The sequence below is a fragment of the Terrapene carolina genome, unplaced genomic scaffold (genome assembly GCF_002925995.2).
Source record: "Terrapene carolina triunguis isolate 2854851 unplaced genomic scaffold, T_m_triunguis-2.0 Scaffold35022, whole genome shotgun sequence".
NCBI classification, from domain to species: Eukaryota; Metazoa; Chordata; order Testudines; family Emydidae; genus Terrapene; species Terrapene triunguis.
Genome location: NW_020699373.1, coordinates 14,074,518 through 14,099,200, shown reverse-complemented (window position 1 = coordinate 14,099,200; position 24,683 = coordinate 14,074,518). Strand labels below are relative to the sequence as shown.

The 24,683-nt window shown below is 47.2% G+C and overlaps 1 protein-coding gene across 1 annotated transcript in view; it reads right to left on the bottom strand.

The window, feature by feature from the left end:
• Positions 1-6,868: 6,868 nt before the first annotated feature.
• Positions 6,869-24,683, bottom strand: part of LOC112111155 (F-box only protein 10) — a 56,373-nt gene continuing 38,558 nt past the window's right edge. The window contains exons 6-11 of the mRNA XM_026646392.2: positions 22,779-22,849; positions 21,318-21,470; positions 14,909-15,184; positions 12,896-13,206; positions 8,488-8,669; positions 6,869-7,126 (exon numbers count right to left, since the gene is read on the bottom strand). Coding sequence (XP_026502177.1) covers positions 6,949-7,126; positions 8,488-8,669; positions 12,896-13,206; positions 14,909-15,184; positions 21,318-21,470; positions 22,779-22,849 — 1,171 coding nt within the window. The 3' untranslated portion in view covers positions 6,869-6,948. The remainder of the gene's footprint in view (positions 7,127-8,487; positions 8,670-12,895; positions 13,207-14,908; positions 15,185-21,317; positions 21,471-22,778; positions 22,850-24,683) is intronic.

Here is a 24,683-nt window from a genome sequence, read left to right as displayed (position 1 = left end):
GCATGTATCTGTGTGTCCTGCTAGAATACTTACTGTAGCACTTCTGTGCGACATGATGCCTACCGCCAGAGCAAACATGCCAAAATTTCACCTTGTAAAAGCACGCTGTAGGGTTGGGGGTTCGGTTTCTAGTGTGGGATTATCAGAAGCTACATCTTCAGAAGACCAAGCTTCACCACTGGTCTAATAATCTGGTCTCCCAAATGTGGCCGCTGCCATCACCTGCCCATTACAGAGTCTGTTCACGTCCAGGCAAAAATAAATGTGTTCAGTTTGGCTGCTCAACGCTGACCCGTGTTTTGTTCCACCGGCTGACAGCCCCCTATGCAATCTGTCATTACTATGTTTCCCTGGTTATTTAGAACGCGGCAGTTATCTGTAAATTACAACCTGCCAGACCCACTTCTCAGCCTGCCCAAAGCAGCTGTTCTTTGCAAAATGCATTTCTCCACCAATTACCAACACTGCTATCGGAAATGTATTGCTGGATTTATACTGAATAAGGCTCTGAAAGCCTGCCTGGCTCCAGTGTCTAGTGCCCTAACACTCCAGCAATTTGTGCTGATTTAATTAAGCTCTTGACCTGCTTGGCACCGTGATTGACAGCAGCCTTTTTTCAGGTCCTTCTGACAACAGGTGTGCTTCACTGCTGAATGGCCCTGTTCACAGTGGGCTAGCACCACTAAGAGTTACACATTGCCACCTGCCCAGGTACCCTATACAACCCCCCACCCCCATTATCCCAGTGGTTAAGGCCTCACCTTCCATGTGAGGCCTTAACCACCTGAGATGGCCTGCTCTGGCCTAGGTCAGTGCCCTAATCACTGAGCTCTCCACATATTCATTAGGCCAGAATGTAAGTGTTTACACAACGCTGCCCCACTGAAAAAACATCCCCTAGCCCAGTGGTCATAGCCCTCAGCTATGAGACGGGAGAGCCAAGGACAAGGCCTTTCTCATCACTGGGCTAGTGGGGAAACAGAGGCAGCATTGCCCCCTCCCGCCCCCTTCTCAGTTTTTCTTGAAAAACAGCTGACCTGGCTGCAGGGAGGGTTCGTGGCTGGGAATCCTGAACTGAAGGGGGCACTCCCTCTGGCCCTTGGAGGGGCTGGGCTTAGGCCACACCCCTCTCGTCACTCTTCCCGACTGGTTGGTTTAGGTGGCTTAGGGTGCTGGATTCTGTGGATCTCATTCTCAAGTGCCTGGCTCTCCTCGGACCTTGTACAGGGCACCTGGAAGCCTCATTCGGGGTGTGGATTCCACCAGGCAGCAGGGCACCTAGACATAACCTGTTGCAACGCTGAGTCAGAGTCCCACCCTGGGATCTTAAGGCTCCTAAACACCTTTGAAAATCTGGCCCCGTGATCTTGCGATGCCTGACTATCACAAGCACTGATCTGACTGGCTGATCGCTCCGGGGTGCTAATCCCATTGACACCAGTTGAGGATCTGGCCTCATGTGTGAATTAAACCTGAGAATTAAATAGGGTGTTAAAAATCAGAAAAGTTTTCAGAAGAGTCTGACCAAGTTACTACAGCTCAGAAAATCCCCTCGGAGCCTGATCTGTGTGAAATGAACTTTGCCACACAGGTGCAGGCTGACGGGACCCTGCCTGCAAGCACCTGATCTGAGGAAGTTAAGTATTAAATGATTCTGGTCAATCGTTTCTCTACTTTCATATTATTGTTTAAAAGCAGCTCGTGTGGCTCTCTTGAGTGCATGTACCTCTGTTTGTGGCATGTGGGTGGGTATGGAGAACCTCTGTAGTCAGTAACACTGGTTATATTTGCCAAAGTAACTAATGATTTCAGGACACTGTTTTTGGGTGCTCAACCTGAGATGCCTTAATTGGATGTGATTTTCAAAGGACAAATGCTCAGCACTTTCTGAAAATCAGGTCCTTTTTAAGGCAGCTCAGGTCCACCCAAAATCACAAGGCATGTTTAAACATTTGGGCCCTTATCCGCTTATGTCTGGAAAATTGAAGGACATAAATCCACACCGTGTAGAGGTCACGCATCGGTCTCTTGGAAGGGGAGGTGGGAGGATGCCATATCTTATACTGACATGTGCCAGCTTTTCATAAACTCAAGGCTGGATCTGTGGGAAGAACGTCTCCCTACAGAAGAAAGTAACACAATAGGAACAGGGATCCTTTGTTCAATCTACAACTCTGAATAAGACACAATTATTTAGTTCTTAGCTCCAACACCTGGCAATTTGCTGACTAGTCTTATTTTAGCAAAACAAGATTATCTGTTTACCCCAGCTTTCTCTTAGCTGATCACTGTTTGCTAGGCCTCTGGTCTCTTGACCAAACTCTGGACTTTGGGTCTGGAAAAGAGCTGGCACGATCCATATACCAGGTTGTTAAATAAAATGCACATGGAGTTTAACCCTTCAGAAATGTCAGTGACAACCTGTAAATTCTAGTGTTTGCCTTATGTTTGCAAAATAAAACAGTTTAAAAAAAACCCTTAAAATATAGCACTTTATTGTTGTCATATACAGTTTTTAATTACAAAAGTTTTCACATAAAACAATTGTTTTTCTTAAAAAAAAAAAAACCACATAAGGGGCCAGATCCTCAGCTGGTGTAAACCAGCATTGCTCCTTTCACTTTAATGGAGTCAATGGCTCTTCAGTGGAGTCATGTCAATTTATACCAGCAAGGGGTCTGGACCAGGATGTGTGTCACAGACAATGTGAAGTGGATAGAGAAGATTCAGCCTAGAACTTTCCTGAAAAGAAGAGAAAGATCAGGGTCCCCAGCTGGTATAAATCCACTGAAGTCAATGAGATTAACTGAGGCTCTGTCCCAAAGTGAGAAAGGCTGAAACGTGAAAGAGCAACACCCTCCTTTGCCCTGTAATTCCAACATCCTGCAGAAGGCAGAAAAAGCTTCAGCTTCCATTATTGCCAAACTGTACCAGCCCTAGATAGGTGCCTTGCTGGGCCTGGAGGAGTCACAATGCTATACCTCAAAAGCACAGATGGGACAACTGTATATCAGGCAGGCGAGCCCCGTTTGCACACGGGATCAGGGGCAAAGAAGAGCCCTTTGCATATTTCTTACTCACCTCCAAGGTTCAGCAGCAGAAAATGTTTTGGAGTTGTCTCGATTTCTCATGCTATAGTCACTAAGTGGTGCAGCACATTGTGACTTTCACACTTGCCTGCACAGCTGAACTCCCAGTACCTAGCATAACGACAGGTTTCAGAGTAGCAGCCGTGTTAGTCTGTATCCGCAAAAAGAACAGGAGTACTTGTGGCACCTTAGAGACTAACAAATTTATTAGAGCATAAGCTTTCGTGGGCTACAGCCCACTTCATCGGATGCATATAGAGTGAAACATATATTGAGGAGATATATATACACACACATACAGAGAGCATGAACAGGTGGGAGTTGTCTTACCAACTCTGAGGGGCCAATTAAGTAAGAGAAAAAAAAACAACTTTTGAAGTGATAATCAAGATAACTCAGTACAGACAGTTTGATAAGAAGCAAGTGTGAAAATACTTACAAGGGGAGATAGATTCAATGTTTGTAATGGCTCAGCCATTCCCAATCTTTATTTAATCCTGAGTTGATTGTGTCTAGTTTGCATATCAATTGCATATAAAAAAAAAAAAAGGATTCTGCGTGGACTCCTCCGGACGGTCGAAACAACAGACTGGATTTCTACATAGATTGCTTCCGTCAACGTGCAAAGGCTGAAATTGTGGAAAAGCAACATCACTTGCCCCATAACCTCAGCCATGCTGAACACAATGCCATTTACAGCCTCAGAAACAACCCTGACATCATTATCAAAAAGGCTGACAAAGGAGGTGCTGTCGTCATCATGAATAAATTGGAATATGACCAAGAGGCTGCTAGACAGCTCTCTAACACCACATTCTACAGGCCATTATCCTCTGATCCCACTGAGGATTACCTAAAGAAACTACACCATCTGCTAAAAAAACTCCCTGACAAAACACAGGAACAAATCTGTACAGACACATGCCTAGAACCCCGACCAGGGACATTCTATTTGCTACCCAAGATCCATAAACCTGGAAATCCTGGACGCCCCATCATCTCAGGCATTGGCACCCTAACATCAGGCTTGTCTAGTTATGTGGACTCTCTCCTCAGACCCTACGCTACCAGCACTCCTAGCTATCTTCGAGACACCACTGACTTCCTGAGGAAACTACAATCCATCGGTGATCTTCCAGAAAACACCATCCTGGCCACTATGGAGGTAGAAGCCCTCTACACCAATATTCCACACAAAGATGGACTACAAGCCATCAGGAACAGTATCCCCGATAATGTCACAGCTGACCTGGTGGCTGAACTCTGTGACTTTGTCCTCACCCACAACTATTTCACATTTGGGGACAATATATACCTTCAAGTCAGCGGCACTGCTATGGGTACCCACATGGCCCCACAGTATGCCAACATTTTTATGGCTGACTTAGAACAACGCTTCCTTAGCTCTCGTCCCCTAACGCCCCTACTCTACTTGCACTACATTGATGACATCTTCATCATCTGGACCTATGGAAAAGAAGCCCTTGAGGAATTCCACCATGATTTCAATAATTTCCATCCCACCATCAACCTCAGCCTAGATCAATCCACACAAGCGGTCCATTTCCTGGACACTACTGTGCTAATAAGCGATGGTCACATAAATACCACCCTATACCGGAAACCTACTGACCGCTACACTTACCTACATGCCTCCAGCTTCCATCCAGGACACACCACACAATCCATTGTCTACAGCCAAGCTCTAAGATATAACCGCATTTGCTCCAATCCCTCAGATAGAGACAAGCACCTACAAGATCTCTATCAAGCATTCTTAAAACTACAATATCCACCTGCTGAAGTGAAAAAACAGATTGACAGAGCCAGACGAGTACCCAGAAGTCACCTCCTACAAGACAGGCCCAACAAAGAAAATAACAGAACACCACTAGCTGTCACCTTCAGCCCCCAACTAAAACCTCTACAGCGCATCATCAGAGATCTACAACCTATCCTGAAAGATGATCCTTTACTCTCACAGATCTTGGGAGACAGACCTGTCCTCGCTTACAGACAACCCCCCAACCTAAAGCAAATACTCACCAGCAACCACACATCACTGAACAAAAACACTGACTCAGGAACCTATCCTTGTAACAAAGCCCGATGCCAACTCTGTCCACATATCTATTCAAGTGACATCATCATAGGGCCTAATCACATCAGCCATACCATCAGGGGCTCGTTCACCTGCACATCTACCAATGTGATATATGCCATCATGTGCCAGCAATGCCCCTCTGCCATGTACATTGGCCAAACCGGACAGTCTCTACGCAAAAGAATTAATGGACACAAATCTGACATCAGGAATCATAATACTCAAAAACCAGTGGGAGAACACTTTAACCTGTCTGGCCATTCTATGACAGACCTGCGGGTGGCTATCTTAAAACAGAAAAACTTCAAAAACAGACTCCAACGAGAGACTGCTGAGCTGGAATTGATATGCAAACTAGACACAATCAACTCAGGATTAAATAAAGATTGGGAATGGCTGAGCCATTACAAACATTGAATCTATCTCCCCTTGTAAGTATTTTCACACTTGCTTCTTATCAAACTGTCTGTACTGGGCTATCTTGATTATCACTTCAAAAGTTTTTTTTCTCTTACTTAATTGGCCTCTCAGAGTTGGTAAGACAACTCCCACCTGTTCATGCTCTCTGTATGTGTGTATATATATCTCCTCAATGTTTCACTCTATATGCATCCGAAGAAGTGGGTTGTAGCCCACGAAAGCTTATGCTCTAATAAATTTGTTAGTCTCTAAGGTGCCACAAGTACTCCTGTTCTTTTTCCCAGTACCTAGTTCATCCTTGCAAAAGCACTGCGGGGTCTGTCTACAGCAGGACACTGACCCACTGCTTGAAAAGTTTCACTCCTGCCACTTAAAGCGTTCTTGAATGTTTGTCTCTCATCCTGGTCACGGCATTGGGTCAGGAAGCCCAATCGCTGGTGACCGTTGTCAGGGAAGGATGAATTTGCGAGGGGAGATGAACTCCTAGCATTTAAATGTTGCAGTGTGAAACCTGACTTTACTATTTGGTCCTCATTGTTCAAGACCATTTTAGCTCCAGTGCAGACTGGGCCTCAACGCATCGTCTCCAACACTAGGACTTCGAGGAGGTCTGGACATTTGAGCATCACAAGTGCAGCAGCAAATCTTACACTGCAAGCCAGAATTGCTACGAGCAATTATTTCCTGGAGATAAACCAGATTACACAGGACATATTATCAGCTTCTAAAATCCTGCACTCTTTACATACTTTTCCCTGTACAGGTGGCTGCCAACAAGCCACTATGGAGTATTTTTTGCCCTCTTTAAGTCATCATGACATTCTGCCTGCTTGTGACTGAACTTTGAGTGGTGTTTTTGTTGCTGTTTAGTTTTTTGCCCTGCCAGTCTATAGCTTCATGCAACTGCAATGCTCCTTTCATTTTGCCACTGCAACAAGCAAAGACTGTGCCTTTCCTCTGAGCTGAAACAGTTCCAGTTCCTGGCAGGAAAGTAAAATTCATTCCCAGTTCCTTTTCTAGGCCACTAACTGGCTAGACACTGGCATTATTGTGGTCTGTCCAAGGCGACTGATTTACTTGGCAATTGCTATAAGATTGGTCAAATGGCTCAAATAAGAAACAAAAAGCAGATGGCAATGTGCTCCTGCCACTGTTGATTTAGTGTGTAACATGTTTCGGGAGTGGCAATATCCCAAAGTGGTAAAAGAAGGGGGGATTAAAACAAAGAGCCCGCACTGAAAGCTTCTTGCAACCAATGGGCACAGGAGACCCTTCCCAGCTTGGTCTCTGCAGTGGCACCAGCCTAAGAGAAAGGTGAAGAAACTCACACGGGAGTCAAAGAATAGTGCAGAAGATGCTCCCGTTGTTGTGACAGCCTCCGTCCATCCGTGCAGCTATCCTGGTCGACATGGTGGTAACTTTCTGACTGTTCGTTGCCGTGGAGGTTCCTCGGCTGGATCCTTCGATGTGAGGTCGTGCTGGAGGGTTCTCCAGGGTCCATGCAACGTCAGACCTGGAGAAAGAGAAAAAACACCCCACAAGCAGCCATTAGCAATTGGGGAGGGGGAGGAGCTTCATTCTCAGCCAATGGAATGACACCAATGGAATGACTTGAGAGCTGATTGATGTTTTTGGAATTGGGAAACTTCAAAGAAAATCATTGTCGGAATTTTGCATTTCAATGCAAAAGAAAACATGGGAAAGTAAATTGATTACATTTATGAAAATCTCCCCTCCCTTCTCTCTCTCTCTCACACACACACACATTTTGTTCCAACTCTCAAGCAGGACAATGTGTGTGAAATTTTGGAATTTCAATGAAATGTCAAATTTTGATGAGAAAAAAGGGGGGTGGGGATGGGGGTGGGGGTATCCAAACACATTTGTGTGATTTTGTTCCCTGTTTTTCAACCACCTTCTCCATGTGAGCGCAGTGCAGGTCTTGGGGATGTGGCGGGTCAGGGAAAGAGAGCGGCGGAGGGAAAGTGTACGTCTGGAATCTGTATAAAGAAACCCTGCTAAACTTATTATGTGGAAGAACAGGTTTGTTTTGGGATAAAATAAAAGCTGTTGGGGGTTCAGGAGTCATGGCTGATTTAGGTCTCGAGAGGAATGCACTAAGGGTGCAGGCCTGGAACTGTACACATACACCCAACCCACACAAGAATCGCCTGCCTTCCCGTCCACCAAAGAGTGGTGCTGATTTTCGTCTGACTGAGAACAATGGAAAGCAACAGCCCCAGGCTCTGAGTGCACTGCCGGGGATTTTACAGGAACAAATTCAGAAGCACAATCCACTCAGATCAGCTCTTCTAACAGGCAGCAGCTCAGAGTGGAATACTAGTCTGTCTATAGGTGTTTCACGGGCCGCCCGCCACCAGGGGAACGGGGGTGTGCACTCCAGTACATCAGCCTGTTCCTCTCTCCTCCAACCTCCCTTCAAAGGCCAGGTGAAATCAATGGGCCCTGTTCAGGGAAAAGGAGGCCACCCCCACATATGAGAACAAGCCTGCTAGGAGAGAGCCAATGGAAGAGCATTCGGGGAGCCGGCATTAGAAAAGGTGCATCAAGCCTCTTTCTTCTCCCCAGTTGGGAGCCTGGTTTTCCCAGGGTCAGGAGTAAGATGCTTCCAGCCTCTGTCTCCAGAAGCCCAGGCTCCTTTGCACAGGTCCTCAGAGAGCTTGGCCCTGCAGGAGCCGGTGCCTGGAGTAGCTGAGCAAACCTGCCCCAAATGAAGAAGAGGGTGAGGAAAGCGGAGCAGGCTCATGGCCTGAAGCCCCCAGCTTGTGGCCTCTCCTAGGGGTCACTGCCCACATTTTGAGAAGGGCTATTCTAGGCCAAGGGACTCATTAAAGAGCAGCACGAGGGGCTTACTTGCTCTTGCAGGTGAGGAGTTTGTTGTTCTGCACAATACAATCTTCTGCATTCGACACCTGCTGCAAAATGGTCTTCTTGGACCTCCCTTGAAAAATCAGGTTTTCCTGCACCAGGCCTTTGGTTTGGTCAAGCATAACAATCCCATAATCCCAGAAGGACTGGATCCTGTTCTTGGTTACCTGGGGGGAAAATATCCCAACATGGCACAACCAGAACCTGGCAAGAATACTGGGCCACGTGGCCTTTTCCATGATCTAATCAAATAAAGTGCTGCAGTTGTACATGGTACTTTAGTATATCTATTTACCTGTCATCAATACAAACAAAACCCCAAAGATCTTAAAGCCTAGGGCCCTGATTCAGCAAAGCACATGCTCAACGGTAACCACATACCTAAATGCTTTGCTGACTAGACACAGATTTAAGAATGGACTTAAATACACTGATGAACTGCGGGATAAATGTCCAACTAGGACCAGTACAGTTAAGCAAAGGGGCAATGTTTAGGCCAGCCTGGACCAGAGAGAGATGGGCTGGGGAGGTTACAGAGTTCCAGGATGGTTTCTCATGTGGTCACAGAACTTTGAAGGAGTCATGTTCAGAAGGCTGTTAATTCTATTTTATTAAGGTGTCCTTGTAATCCAGAAGGCTCACACCTGGGGACGGAGTTCTGGGCGAGGGTGTGTTTAAATATGGTGTTGGCTGAAGGTCAGCGCTGTGCCCGATGGGTCTAGGCAGCTGGACTGCGGGTTACAGGTCTCAGAAAGAAGTGTGCCGTGGGACCCTAAGACTGGGAAGTGACCACCCTCCATTCAGGCTCCAGAGGCTTAAAACACCCAGAGATCCAGCGACCCAGAGGCTTGGTTGTTCCAATGGTTAATTACTCTCGCTGTTAAACATTTAAGCCTTATTTCCAGTCTGAATTTGTCTAGCTGCTACTTTCAGCCATTGGATCGTGTGAGATCTTTTCTCTGCTAGAAATTTACCACGGGTCGTGGTGGAGTCTCCATCAGTGACAATTTATAAATCAAGAGTGTATGTGTTTCTAAAAGATCCGCTGTGGGAATTATTGTGGGGAAGTTCCCTGGCCTGTGTTATGCAGGAGGTCAGACTAGATGATCCCTTCTGGCCCTGGAATCTCTGAGTGAGAATTAGGATCCCCTCACCGCTGAACGTCTCCCATGGGCAGCAGTCCCAATCTCTATCGTCCTTGTTATCCTGGGCAGAGCCACCAGGGACAGTGCAAACTGTTTACTTCTTCTCACGCGACTCTTGGGACAGAGAACAGATCCTTGCTAGAGTCTGCATGAGAAACAACAACAGCAACTAGCGTAGCCCGGGCTTCAATCAGTGTTCCCTGGGGCCCGTGACAATTTGAATTCTCCCTCAATCCCTCAGGGGTACTTGCACCCGGGGAGCAGTGTGATTAGGGTTTCCATAGGTCTAGTTTAGTGTTAGGCCCAGATGACAACAGTTCCCTGATCAGAATGTTTTTCAGAAGGAGTTTGTGGTTCATGAACAGAACGGAGGAGAGCGCACCCATCTCTATAGCGTAACCTCAGAGCTCTCTGCGTGTTAATTCTCTGGGCCTTTTCAGTGAAGATTATTGCAACAGACTACTATTGCACCTTACTGTGGCTTCACCCCATCAAAGACTAGAACAAAGGTGACTTTTACCCTTAGGGTAACACTGACAACTCACGAGGAGTGGGATTGCTGCATCTAGTTTGCTGCAAACTGCAGCAACTCCTGCTTTTAATGCAGTGGTGCAGCCTGCAGGTTCTGGAGGTCTCAAGGTGCAATGCTCCCTTTTGCTCCAAGTAGCTTGGTTGTTCAGGCGGACATGGAGCAATGCATACTGGGATCTGTAGTCCCCATTAGACACACCAATACACTAAACATGAAAGCAACTGTTGACCATATTGCAGAACTCCTTGGGCTGCACTTGGCTTTTGGGCGGGATTTTGGCTACCGTTGGGTTAGATATGGCAATGGAGCAACTAACTCAATAAAGCAGGTGGGGTAGGAGAAAGACAAGCAAAGTGAGACCACTATAGTCAAGGGGACTACCGCAGTGTCTGGCTGTCTCCGTTGCTCTCTTTGGCAAATAGGTTCCACATGGAAGACACAATTGTCTATCCACATACAAGGAATAATCACAGAGCTACCTACGCTGGGAAAAGTCAGATCAACAGTGTATGAAAAGTCAAATAAAAATCAACATTGGAGTGACAAATGTGCTATTAATCAGAAGTGTGGCCTAGTGGATAGATGAACATGATTTATAGGGGAAGAATCAACTTGTTTTTTATAAAGGGAAATCATGCCTCACCAATCTATTAACATTTGTAAGTGGGTCAACAAACTTCTGTACAAGGGTGATCCAGGGGATACAGTGTACTTGGACTTTCAGAAAGCCTTTGACAAGGTCCCTCACCAAAGGCTCTTAAGCAAAGTAAAAAGTCCTGGGATCAGAGAGAAGATCCTCTCATGGATCAGTAACTGGTTAAAAGATAGGAAACAAAGGGGTAGGAATAAATGGTCAGTTTACAGAATGGAGAGAGGTAAATAGTGGGGTCCCCCAAGCATCTGTATTGGGTCCGGTCCTATTCAACATATTCATAAATGATCTGGAAAAGGGAGTGAACAATGAGGTGGCAAAATTTGCAGATGATACAAAACTACGCAAGATAGTTAAGTCCAAAGCAGACTGCGACGAGTTACAAAGGGATCTCACAAAACTGGGTGAATGGGCAACAAAATGGCAGATGAAATTCAATGCTGATAAGTAATGCACATTGGAAAGTATAATCCCAACTATACATCTAAAATGATGGGGTCTAAATTAGCTGTTACCACTCAAGGAAGAGATCTTGGAGTCACTGTGGATAGTTCTCTGAAAACATCCACTCAATGTGCAGCGGCAGTCAAAAACACGAACAGAATGTTGGGAATCAATAAGACAGACAGAAAATATCATAATGTCACTATATAAATCCATGGTACGCCCACACTTTGAATACTGTGTGCAATTCTGGTCACCCCATCTCCAAAAAAGATATATTAGAATAGGAAAAGGTACAGAAAAGGGCAACAAAAATGATTAGGGGTATGGAACAGCTTCCATAGGAGGAGAGATTTAAGAGAGACTGGGACTGTTCAGCTCTGAAATGACTAAGGGGGGATATGATCAAGGTCTATAAAATCATGACTGTGTGGAGAAAGTGAATAAGGAAGTGTTATTTGCCCCTTCACATAACACAAGAACCAGGGGTCACCCAATGAAATTAATAGGCAGCAGGTTTAAAACAAACAAAAGGAAGTTCTTCTTCACACAACGCACAGTCAATCTGTGGAACTCATTGCCAGAGAACGTTGTGAAGGCCAAGACCATAACAGGGTTCAGAAAAGGATTAGAGAAGTTCATGGAGGACAGGTCCATCAATTGCTATTAGCCAAGATGGTCATGGATGCAGTTCCGTGCTCTGGGTGTGTCTAGCCTCTGACTGCCAGAAACTGGGACTGGATGACAGGGGATGGATCACTCAAAATTGCCCTGATCTGTACATTTCCTCTGAAGCACCTGGCATTGGCCACTGTCAGAAGACAGGATACTGGGCGAGATGGACCATAAGTCTGATCCAGTATGGTTCTTTTTATGAGCACTGCACAGAGACTTTGGAGAGCTGGACTCTATTCTGGGTGACTTCTGGCAAGTCACTGCCCACTCTGTGCCTCAGTTTCCCCCTTTGTAAAATGAGGATAATGATCCTCACCTCCTTTGTAAAGAGCTTTGCAACCTGCTGATGAGAAGAGTTAAGTACTATTACTATCATTACAGATGTATTCCGTGAATGGAAATTCTCTCGTTCACGATCTCCTACCCTCTCCGACATGCATGTTTGTTAAGCGATAGAGTTGCTGCACATGAGCAGTGCTGCTCCGCTCTCCTGTGAAGGGAGGGGGAATTCGCTGCTCCTGTTTCCCTTTGATTATCTTTGTGATGCTACAAATGACTAGCAGCTTTCACTACAAATCCAAAGAAGAGACGCTAAGACCTACGGACTTTGACCGTTCTTCTGGGATGGACACCAGCCCTGAACCCAGGTCTGGTTTCCTCCTAATGCACCAATCCATCCAGCCTAATGAATTCAGGAGAGACAAATGCAGACTGGAAATACGGGGCACATTTTTAAACAGTGAGAGTAATTAACAATGGTACCAATTTACCAAGGGTGGTGGTGAATTCTCCATCATGGGCTATTTTTAAATGAAGATTGGATAGTTTTCCTTTAAGATGTGCTCTAGGATAGAGCAAACAGGACTGTGTTACATGGGAGGTCCGAGTAGATGCTCACAGTGGTCCCTTCTGGTCTCGGAATCTAAGATTGGTTTGAACACCCACCTTCATGTCCGCAGTCTGTAACAACTGGAGGCCACATCCCCGGTTGCCTACGATGTCGTTCTCAACGATGACCCCGTCGCCCTTGGAGGTGATGCCATGGCTGCTGTTGTCATAAATGCCATTGCCACGCAGCTCCACTCTGGCCTCGCTTTCGACCAGCACCCCGCCGAGGCTGTTGCAGGAGATGCTGTTGTTGGCGAGTCGTGTGAGCTGGCTGCTCTGAAACACAGCAACCCCGCTGTCGTGGTTGGCATGGATGGCGTTGGCTATGACGTTGAGTGCTTCGCTGCTCTTGACGTACAAGCCTGCGGCTGCAAAAGAGGGGGAAAGAAGTCAGCGAACTCGTTCGAGTGAATGAAACAGGGCAGATGAGACAACTGGGTCTGCCGGGCAGCCAGAGAAACAAGTCTTCCACCAGCCTGGGATTGGGAAACTCTGAATGTGCTTAACTGTTCAACACCCTGAGTTCTGGATGGGAATAAACCCCAAAATGCTAAGAAAAACTCAGGCTAACCGGCACTCGGGTTGGTGCTATGGATCGGTGAGCCTCCACTCGGAGGCTGTCTTTGGACAAAGCGAAGTGGGTTTGACGTTTGTAATACAGCCCCAAGGCCAGGCTAGTTCACAAGCTACAGACATTTTGCACGGCTCTCGTGATAAACTCCAGGGTGTCAGCACTGAACTGGGCAGACTCTGGAATGGGAGAGGGCAACAATACTGATAGAAACAGCTGTGATAGAAACGGAGAGCTAGCGGTTGGCGTAGGAGTAATATAGACGCTGCCCAAGGGGTCATTAATGGAGCGGCATCTCTGGTTTCCTGAGACTCAAGCTGACCCTTTATTCAGGGCTGTAGAGAGAGGGATTTTCCATACCCCAGCTGTGGTTTCCCATGTCTTCCTGATCTTCTGTTACTACTCCCATCACCTGTCCTGCCCCCCCACATACAAGCTCCAGTAAGTACCCTCTTGCAGGAATCAACTTTCCATCCAAGGACTGCTGGGTGGGGCTCGCTTTGGAGCTCAACGCTGCTCCCTACGTTAAAGCTTTTTCTCCATCTCCCTTCCAAAGGGATGAACACAGAGGCCCTGCAGCCTTCTCACTCCCTGACTACCTGCTCCTTTTCTGCAGGGGGTGAAGAAAGTGGCTTTAAACTACCTTTGTGCTTCCTGAGTTGTTGTTCAGACCAGTGCCCTCTCTGGCTTCAGCACAACCCAGAGCAGCCCCATGGCTGCTCTAAGGGCAGGTCCACACTGGGGCGGGGGATCGATCTAGGAAACGCAACTTCAGCTACGAGAATAGCGTAGCTGAAGTCGATGTTTCCTAGATCGAACTAAATTTACTTACTTCGGGTCCACGCGGCGCAGGCAGGCTCCCCCGTCGACAGCGCTTCCTCCTCTCGGCGAGCAGGAGTTCCGCAGTCGACGGGGGAGCGCTTCTGGGATCGATCTATCGCGTCCAGATGAGACGCGATAAATCGATCCCAGAAGATCGATCTCTAGCCGCCGAATCAGGCGGGTAGTGTGGACCAGCCCTCAGCCTCACCAGCTTGTAATGGCCCTCTGAAGACTCTCTGCGGGGCTCATATCCAGCCAGAGTACAATGCACACTCCTTTCCACCCTTCAACCCTGGGGGCTGCCAGGGCCTAGTGTAATATGGTCCTACTGGGATATGCCCAGAGAGGAAAAATCCCAGTGATGGAAATCCTGCAGTGGTTGTTTCCACCCCCTTTGTAGCCTATATACAATGGCTGCAGCACTGGACAAAATCCAGTCCCTGGTCTAGAGACTGAATTTGTCCTCTGCAAGGCAGTGCCAGGCGCTACCACCGCTAGGCCTCACTCCCCTCCAGTCTGCTCCTCCATTCGCCTGGCTCCATCATACTCAGAGCTGCACGGTTACTGTGACTGTGATCTCCGCAGTCCCTAGCACTTCTCTCCGGGGATTCGGTGGGGGGACGGAGTCAGGCCCTGGACAGCATGTTTGGGGCAGGCCCAGCTGGGGCCACGTTCACCTCCATTGTGATTGATGCTGTTGGACTCCACCAGTGCCACGCTGATGGGCCGTCGGGAGGTGAAGCGCTCGTCCTCGCTGTCCAAGTCATTCTCCCAGCTGGCAGCTTCGCCCTCGTCGTTGAAGTTCTCGTTGCCGCCTTGGTTGGCGAGATAGTCGTTGGCATCGTCCTTGCGGCAAAACACGGCCACCCCATAGATGCTGTTGTGGCCAATTCGGTTGTTTGTGATGTGAGGGAGGCTGGAGGACATTATCCACACGCCACAGCCCTTGTTACCTGCAGCATGCAGAGACAGACCAAAGTGTGACAGCCATTGTTATAGGCTCCAACCGCAGGCCGGCTCCACTGGGCTAGGCCCTGTGCACACCAGAGCTGGGCGCAATTTTTCAGGCAAAACTTTTTTTCAACCAACCAGGCAGCTTTGATGACACCAAAACGTTTCATGAATTTGTCTCGGTTTCACCAAATGATTTCGGTCAGAAAAAAACCCTAAAAATAAATTATGAAACCAATCAAACCATTTCCATTTTTCACTTTGAAACGACTTGGTGTTTTGACATTTCCTTTCGTTTGAAAAAACAACAAAAACACATGAAAATGGTCAAAATTTAAACCAAAGAAAAGCCACGTGGCAGAAACAAAACACTTCATTCGACCTGAAATGATTTTCTGTTCCACTTTTTGACTCGCTGAAAATTTTGAAAAATTCCATTTCCGGTTCAACCTGAAACCATTCCCCTCCCCCACAGCCTTGCCAGCAAACTGAAAAATCTGTTATTCACACAGCTCTTAGCACAGACACCTAGTGAGAGACAGCCCCTGCCCCACGGAGCTTACAGTGTAAATAGACCAGACAGAGAGCAAGTATCATTGTGCTTGCTTTACAGATGGGGAACCGAGACCCACTGGACTGGGACCTGGGAAAGCTGGGTTAATTCCTGGATCTGCCACTGACCTGCAGGGTGATCTTGAACAAATCATCACCTTGTGCCTCAGTTTCCCATCTCTAAAATGGGGATACCAATACTTCCTTTGTCTGTCGTGTTTATTTACACTGCAGCTTCAGGAATGGTCTCTCACAACGTGCCTGTGCAGTACCTGGCAGAATGGGGCTACTAGGCATTGGTGAAACACAAACGGTAATAAAATCCCCTTTTGCCATTGCTAGGATGTGGTTTATAATTCAGGTCCTCATGTTCCCTGGGAGCATATACTGTGATGTGTCACATATAGCATATGTCACATATATTCCTGTCCCTGTGGTCATCCTCACTCTTACTTGCTTTGTCCCCACGCCGCTGTTCCCGTTTACACAATTAAACACATACATAGATGTCTCCCATTGGTGTTTGTTCAAGGGTCTGTTTTCCTTTGTTTGCTGCTGGAAAATAAATCCCCCTTATGGGTATTTAGGTGGTTTATTCCAGGCTCCTGCTCTCCTTGTTAGATGCTGCCAAGCTAATGACTGATGATTCCCTCTTGAGCTGAGTTACTCTAAACCAATGTCACTCGAAAGACGCAATGAAACATACTGCCATGGAAACTCAGTGGAGAACAGTACCTACTGTGTCTGATCTGGCAATTTCCTGCAATATCCTTGGGAGACCTTATTGAATTAAATCATGTAAGTATCTCTGTATTAATTAATGGTTTATCTATTGGGCTGGGACTGTATGTTAGCTCTTGAGGGGGTAGACGTGACAGATGTGAGACCTGGGGGTTCAAAGAACTATATTGAGCAAAGTGCCAGACAAGAATGGACTTTAGGAACAAAAAGTGTGAAGCGGTTTTCCTGGGGAACATCTAATAGGAGGTGAAGGCAAATTCCCACCTCCAGCTATGCGAAAACCCAGCCTTTGGAAGCTGTGCCCTGAGGAGAAGGCCATTGTCTGCTGATCGCCTGTTACAAGCGGCCATGATCAAAGGCCCAAGCTGTATAAAGAATGACTGAATTATTCATGGTGGTTCTGGTTCTGAATGTGGGCCAGTTCTGAACTTGTAACCCTGGGGAAAACCCATTTGTGGGTTTTGAAGTACTGACAGCTCCCAGAGCCCGAGTTGGGAGTTGGGGTGACCTCTGGTAAGCTTTTTATCATGCGTGTAGGTTCTTACATTGTTTTTAATGTTTTATCTGAAATGCTTTTACCTTAAGAATAAATAAATGTGCTTGCTTACAATACATGTCCTCCCCCTGCATTAGGAGCTTCTTTTAATTTTGAAAGTACTCTAAAATCCACATGCATGATGAGATTATCTAGGATATTCGTATGCCACAACAGGGCCAATGGTGCAAGTTTGGAATAATTTGGTTCAGGTGTATATTCTTCCCCAATAAGAAGAAAATTGTAATATTCCAGTTGCTCTAAAACTGACATGCATAGGGAGATTACCTTGAACAGGGATATGCCACAACTGAAACGGAGGTGGAGGGGAACTCCCACTGAGCTGAATGGGTCATTTCACACCACCCAGAGCTATTGTGTCCTAATTCATCTGAGCGCACCCCACTGAATGGGCCATTCCACACATCAACAGCACTCCTGTACTGCAGAGGGCTGTGCAGAGCTCCTTCCTTTGCACTCGCTCCCCGAAGTAGATACAAAGTCTGGGGCTCCCTGCTATTCCTCTTGCTGCCTCCAGCTGGTGGATGTGCTCCTCACAGCCCATCAGTTATCACCCTCCTTTCTTCCCAGGGCCCTTCCCGCCCTACATGGTGGGGCCAGGAGGAGGGCAGAGCTGGTAGCTAAAGTGGCAAATCAACCCCCTCCCACAGGTGCCCTCCAATCCTGCCCCCTCACTAACACCTCTTCCTCAAGAAACAAGGGAAATTAACTGCCCCAAAACATGGTTAATGCAGGTCTTGTTTACACTACAGGGCCTTCGCCGGTATAGCTCTGCCAGCTAGACGACCCCTGCTTAGTACCTTCCTCAACTCAAGAAGTATGTTTGAGATTCCTGCTGGCACTGCCAGTCTGACGTGCCTTCTCTGGCTTGTCAGGTTGCATTTATAGCTGCTGGTGAACCACAGCGCCACTCATTAGACTGCTCCCAGGCTGGTGAACCACCTGTGGTTCATTAATTTTATGCCAGTGTAACTTCCCTGATTTCACTGGGGTTGCTCCTGATTTACACGGCTACAAGTGAGGAGAGAATCAGGCATAGGCACCGACTCCATGCGACTCCAGCGCTCAAGCACCCGTGGAAAAAAATAGTGGGGGTGGTCGACACCCACCAGCCACAGCTGTTCAGCTGGGCTGCTATTCAGCTGTTCGGCAGCTGGCATGGGGCCTCGGGGGAGAGGGTGGAGTGGGGGCAGGAAGAGGCGGAGTGAGGCCGGGGCTTTGAGGGAGGGGGCGGAGCAGGGACAGGAAGAGGAGGAGCGAGGGCGGGGCCTCAAGGGAGGGAGTGGAGTGGGGTGGGGCCTTGGGGTGGAGCACCCACCGGGAAAAATAAAATTCAGCGCCTATGGGTCCAAGTTCTGCTTGCAAAGGATCCTCTACACCAGATAACTAACCTCCCTTTCTCCTTATTGCTTTTCTGCCCCCACCACAGCATATAGAGGCTTCTAATTCCATCTCATGGCATCAGCACCAAGTATGCATATTGGAACGGCTGCTTTAGCATTCATCCTGCAGCCTAGAAGCCAGAATGGGGAAAGACCTATTAAGTTTCATGCCCTTCCCCTGCTGGTGAATGGATATTTCCTTTGGCGCATTTTCTAGTAAGGTTTTGAAAGCCTCAGGGAATGCATCTTCCACCACTGCCCCAGCGAGATCATACTACAGCCTCCAGAGGTGAGTTTTTCCAAGGATTCAGCCTAGATTTTCCCTTTCCTAATCACATCCCTTTACTTCTACTGTAGTCAAACAGTCACATAGCACGCTAAATAATCTCACTGTGGGATTACACAGTCAGTGAGGCAGCATGATTTTGGCACTGGACTAGGACTCAGGAGTCTTGGGTTCTATCCCCAGCTCTGCCAGTGGCCGGCTGGGTGACCTGGGGGAAGTCACTTCCTCTCGCCGTGCCTCAGTTTCCCTATCTGTAAAATGGGAATAATGATTCTCACTTCCTTTGTAAAGCACTTTGAGACCTGCTAATGGAAAGTGCTAGATAAGAGCTTGCTATTAATAATGCACATACATCACAGGGGGCATTATTGGAATAATAAACCTACTGAAAATAGGAAACTATCACCCTGCGCTCCCCAGTTAGAGGCTTGTTGTCTTTTCTCCTCCTTTCCTGTCTCTTCAGGCCTCATTCCTGCTCCACCTCTTCCCTCCCTCCTCAGTAAGGGACCAATCCAACGCACACTGCAGTCAACACAATGACTCCCACGGACTTCAAAGGGCTTTGGGTCAGACCGTACATACTCGGTGCAAGGCACAGGAGCCCACGCTGGGGGTTCCAACCGCTTTTCACATGTGCAGCCGTTTCATTTTGATCCTGTGAAACTGGGATTTATTTATTGCTCCAACCTGAGCATTTAATTTTAAAAATGCAACTAACAAGCCAGAGCATATTTTCTCTCTCCTTTTTTCTTTCACCTAAAGGGACCTGCTGTTCTCATTTGAATTCCCCTCTTCTCCTATTAATCCGTATGTCCTCCTATCATTCCCACCACTGATCCCAGAGAACACTCGTTTCTGGACCTCCTATAGCCCAAAACAGGCTAATTGTTGCCCGACTGGACCACAGCTCTCAGCTTTGTGTGGCCAGGGACTCTTCCTAGAGAAGTATTCCCAAGGCTTGAGACGTGAAGGCCGCAGCACTGGTGCGAGGTGAGAGATGGCCATTAGCGGCCGTTTTGCAGCCCCTGCAGTACACACCTATCCCTATAGATACATTATACATAAAGACAGGTTTCAGAGTAGCAGCCGTGTTAGTCTGTATCCGCAAAAAGAACAGGAGTACTTGTGGCACCTTAGAGACTAACAAATTTATTAGAGCATAAGGTTTCGTGGGCTACAACCCACTTCTTCGGATGCATATAGTGGGTTGTAGCCCACGAAAGCTTATGCTCTAATAAATTTGTTAGTCTCTAAGATGCCACAAGTCCTCTTGATTATACATAAAGGGACAGATTCCCTGTCCAATCCACCCCCTGATGGCAGGCTCTGAGGATGACAATCAGGGTTTCGACACCCCAAGGGGAGAACAAAAAGGTTTACCCCCTCCCCAATAAGCAGTTAAACCAACTGATTGCATGCTGTGTTATTGTACAATGGAAGAATATCAAGTAAGATCTTTATGAAAGCTTGTAATACACTGAACTGAACAGTCATTATGGTTACGGTTATGAATGCATGTGGAAAACTAGTTGTAAATGTGGCACAACTTCAGCAGCACCTCACAACTAGACGAGGGCGGCCCCAAGCACCTAGCCATTGTCCAGCCCAGGAAAAAAACAACCAGGAACCATCCAATCAAACAGAAACAGTTCAAAGCTGCAAAGAAAACCCCAGTGTTTGGGAACGAAGGGCTGGTCTATACTGGAAACATACATTGGCCTAGCTACGTCTCTCAGGGATGTTAAAAACCCACACCCTGAGAAATGTAGCTACGCCGACCTAACCCCTGGTATAGACAGCGCTAGATGGACAGAAGAATTCTTCCGTCAACCTAGGCTCCACCTCTCAGAACCCTTCCAGTTGCTGTTTTTCACCCCAAGCAGGTCTCTGTTGCACAAACTGCGTGGAGCGTCTGTGCCGAAGCGAGCTGATAACTGGAGGGCTGCACAGACGATGAACCAGAGGGGAACGGGCCACGGGTCTGGTAATAAAGAACTAGGGCAGGCCGGGTTTGAGGAGATGGGACCGGAAGGGCTGTTGGCAACAACCTGCCAGGAGAAGCTAGGCTGGTGAAAGCCGGGGTGAGACCTTGTGATTGTGGGCTGACTACTGGTGTTGAGGAACTTTCAGAGCACCAAGGCTCCTGGAGGTAATGACAGAACCTCTTACTGGTCTGGGTAATCCACAGAATGCGAGACCAAGGCAGGACAAAGGGAGTGGAGATTGGCTGCAAGTCCCCCAGCATGGATTCCCCCGGTGTAAAGGAGTCCAGTGGACACACACCAGCTCCCCCCATCACCAGGGACCCCTCCCCTGGCACAAGGGCTGTGTTAGGGACAGGGAGAGGGAAGGAGGAGTGGCTATCCCCAGCTAGGGTATGGTCCCTTGGGGACCACAGCCAGTTGGCACAAGTTAGAGCAGCATCCAGGCTGCTCTTACTTGTGCTGGGGCAGAGAATCAGGGAGCCATAACTGACTTCCTGCCCACCTCCCCTGCCCTTGCTCAGCATGGAATCCAACTCTAAAGCTGCACTGGACCCTTGATTAAGCAAAAGGTGGGGGGACAGCACAGTAGGACGTGGAGAGCTCAAGGCATTTTCCACATTTTTGGCTTCTTACCATAAATGGTGTTTCCTTCGATCAGCCCCTTGCCTCTCTCTCCCACCACCACTCCATCCGAGTAGCCACAGCAGATCAGGTTGCTCCTGAGGACGGGGTCACCCCCGCGCCGGATGTCCGCCCCTCCCCACTGGTTCTCACGAATGACGTTTTCTAACACAGAGCAGAAGAGAAAAAAAATCATCCGAGATCCCCACTGAAAGAAGGGAGGCTATGCTGTGTTCCTATGCACCGTCCACCCCCCAGGGCGTAGCTGCTAAACAATCTGACAGTCACACACACTGCTGGGAAGTCCTCATTCCCCCCAAGGAAGCTGAAAAGCAAAGTCCCTCTGTGTAACCGGGGCAGAAGAACCCAGCTGGGGAAGTGGGGAAATGATGCACCTACAGCTGAACTGAGTAGATTCACAAAACACATCGCATTCTATCCTGAAGTCAACAGCAAAATGACTATAATGGAACCAGGATTCCACCCACCATTGATTTAGCAAATTTCACCTCTTTTTGTTTGCAAATCATCCCACAGAACTGGCCTGAATTTGCTCTTGGCGAAGGTAACGGGAGTTTTACTGGATTGGCCCTGGATAAGCACCGTTCTTTACCCAATCACAGAGGGGCCTGCTCCCAGCTCAACAGAGCAGCAGTACGGGAAAAGGAGATGCAAGAAGAACAATGGCTGGACACTGCTGTTTAAAAAGGCTGCTGTCTTTTGAAACAAAAGAAAAGATTTAATTTTAGCGTGAGCCACACTATTACTATCTTCTGTGGTCTAGTGAGTATTTATCTTGCCCTGTCTCTTGGGAGCAATTCAGCTTTTTTAGAAACCTATTATCTTTTTTTTAAAACTCCATAGTGATGGGCCAGTATTTACTTTTTTTTATATGATGGAAAATAGGGCAACAATTATCATCTCGTCCTATGGAACAACAGAAAAGATTCAATTAAGTATAATTACTGTCTGTAACTGCAAACGGAGAGCAGCAGTGTATTCAGCAGCTTAATTGCACTTAGTTGTATCACTAGTTCTACGTAATTAGCCTTCCTCCTTCCCACGTCTATGTTCAGCAGAACAATTGCTAGGGGAAACAACTCCAAGATGCCGCTGAAGTAGAATAACGTTGACGACTCAAGCTCGCCATGAAAACCAAATACTGGAGGAGTAAAAATACAGTTGATCTGGATGGTGCTTCCATAGCACAGCTCGACGAACAAACAACGCCAAGGAGAGAGCAATGATTCCAGCGAAACAATACAGAAAAGACACGCCTACACCCTCCCTTATTGGCATATGGACTGATGATCTAAGTCTAAGGTTGATTCCAATGGCGTTTGCACCCAGCCACTGAGTCTAAAACAAAAATAACTTTGCAAGAAAGATGCATCTAAATAGGACTTAGAAGCTTGACGCCCATTAGAAAACACCGTCTATCATGCATAACAAAGCTGCTTTTAAATTATATACCTATTATTTGGCCTTTTCCATTCTCATTCACTGCTATACCAGCTGCAAGCCCCTGGAATATATGGTTCCCACTAGAGTAGAAAGAAAGGAAAAAGTTAGCTGCCAACGTGGTTGCTCTTTTTATTTTATGTTAATCACGCACAGATTTGCCCTAACTAGACTTTCTGGGTTAAATGAACGGATGTAATAGCCCTTATATCCTTTACTCATTACCCAGCAGAGAGCGCTTCTGTTCAAAGTGCTGCCTGGGTTGATTGGCTCTAGGCTGCAGTTCATTTCCTTTTCTTCTTTAATGAGACTGCATCAAGCTTTGTAGTGACAATAAAATGGTCATGTGTAACCAGGGAAAAATAGACAGAGGAGAAGATACATGCAGAACTGATAAGACAATGGAGCTGCAGGTGTTTGGATAGCTTTCATGTGGTTCAAAATATGAATTGTAATGCCAATCAAATGGGGAAAACACGCTGAAATACAAAGCAACAGAAGCAACCCTAAATCTGTCTGGGGATTGGTCCTGCTTTGAGCAGGGGGTTGGACTAGATGACCTCCTGAGGTCCCTTCCAACCCTGAGATTCTATGATTCTATGATTAGAGACAGCTATTCTTGGAAATGTACATCATATTGCAAGTCCCACTAATATACTTGTTATAAAACATAAAGAAGAAGCCACAAAATTAGGAAACAGCAGGTTTGAAAAATGCTCTCCACTCACAGATTTTCATAAATATATCCCCCAAACCGGAGTAACGGGCATCAAATGGGATGATCCTCCATTAGCACAATGCAGAGAGAACCTCCATAACGCACATCAATGCGTCAATGGAAGGCAAAGTAAACTGAAAACATAGGCCAGATTCTGCTTTCCAATGCAAATCCACAGCAATTCAAGTGAAGCCACATGGGTTCGTCCCAGTTGGCAAAAAACTGGCCTGATGCATCAAAGCATAATGTGCCCATTTTATTTCAAAGCAAAAATAAAAGTCAGATATTTTGGCTCAGAAGCACCACGGGACAAGGGGCTGGTCCACACTAACCCCCCAGTTCGAACGAAGGGCTGGTCCACACTAACCCCCCAGTTTGAACGAAGATATGCAACTTCAGCTACGTGAATAACGTAGCTGAAGTCGAAGTACCTTAGTTCGAAATACAAGGTACTTACCGCGGGTCCACACGTGGCAGGCAGGCTCCCCCGTCGACTGCGCGTACTCCTCTCGCAGGAGCAGGAGTACCGGCGTCGACGGCGAGCACTTCTGGGATCGATTTATCGCGTCTAGACAAGACGCGATAAATCGATCCCAGAAGATCGATTGCTTGCCGCCGAACCCGGAGGTAAGTATAGACGTACCCAAGAGGTCACACTGTTTATTCTGGAACAGGGGGACAAATCTTACTGTCATTTACACTCCCGTGGTTGCACAGGGGTAAGTAAGGGTGGATTTTGGCTCGGTAAGTTGCACTTCAATTGTTTTCAGTTTGCTGTGTCATAAAGAGGAGTGAGGCAAGCGAAAGGGTAAAAACCACGGAGCTGTTTGTTGGAAAAGCAATTGCAGTCTGATCCCGCAGACACTTCCCCACGCTGTCCCAATGATTTCCACAGGACCCCTTGCACGAGCAAGGATTACTCACGAGAATAAAGGGCCCTACGTCTCACATCTTCACAACGTTGGGCATAAAAGGCAACACGCTGCAGTTTTAGCCCCCCTATTCTCACTGTAAATAAATGAGTGGTCAACGTTTGGGATACGTCTGTGTGCAGTCTCCGTTCGTGGACTGTGCTCAAGCAACAAGCAATATGGGGAGTGCAAAAGCCCAGATCCTCAGAGGTTTCTGATTTCCATTGATTTAAATATCTATGAGGATTTGGGCCAAAAATCATTAGGGTCCTCTACACCCCAAATGGG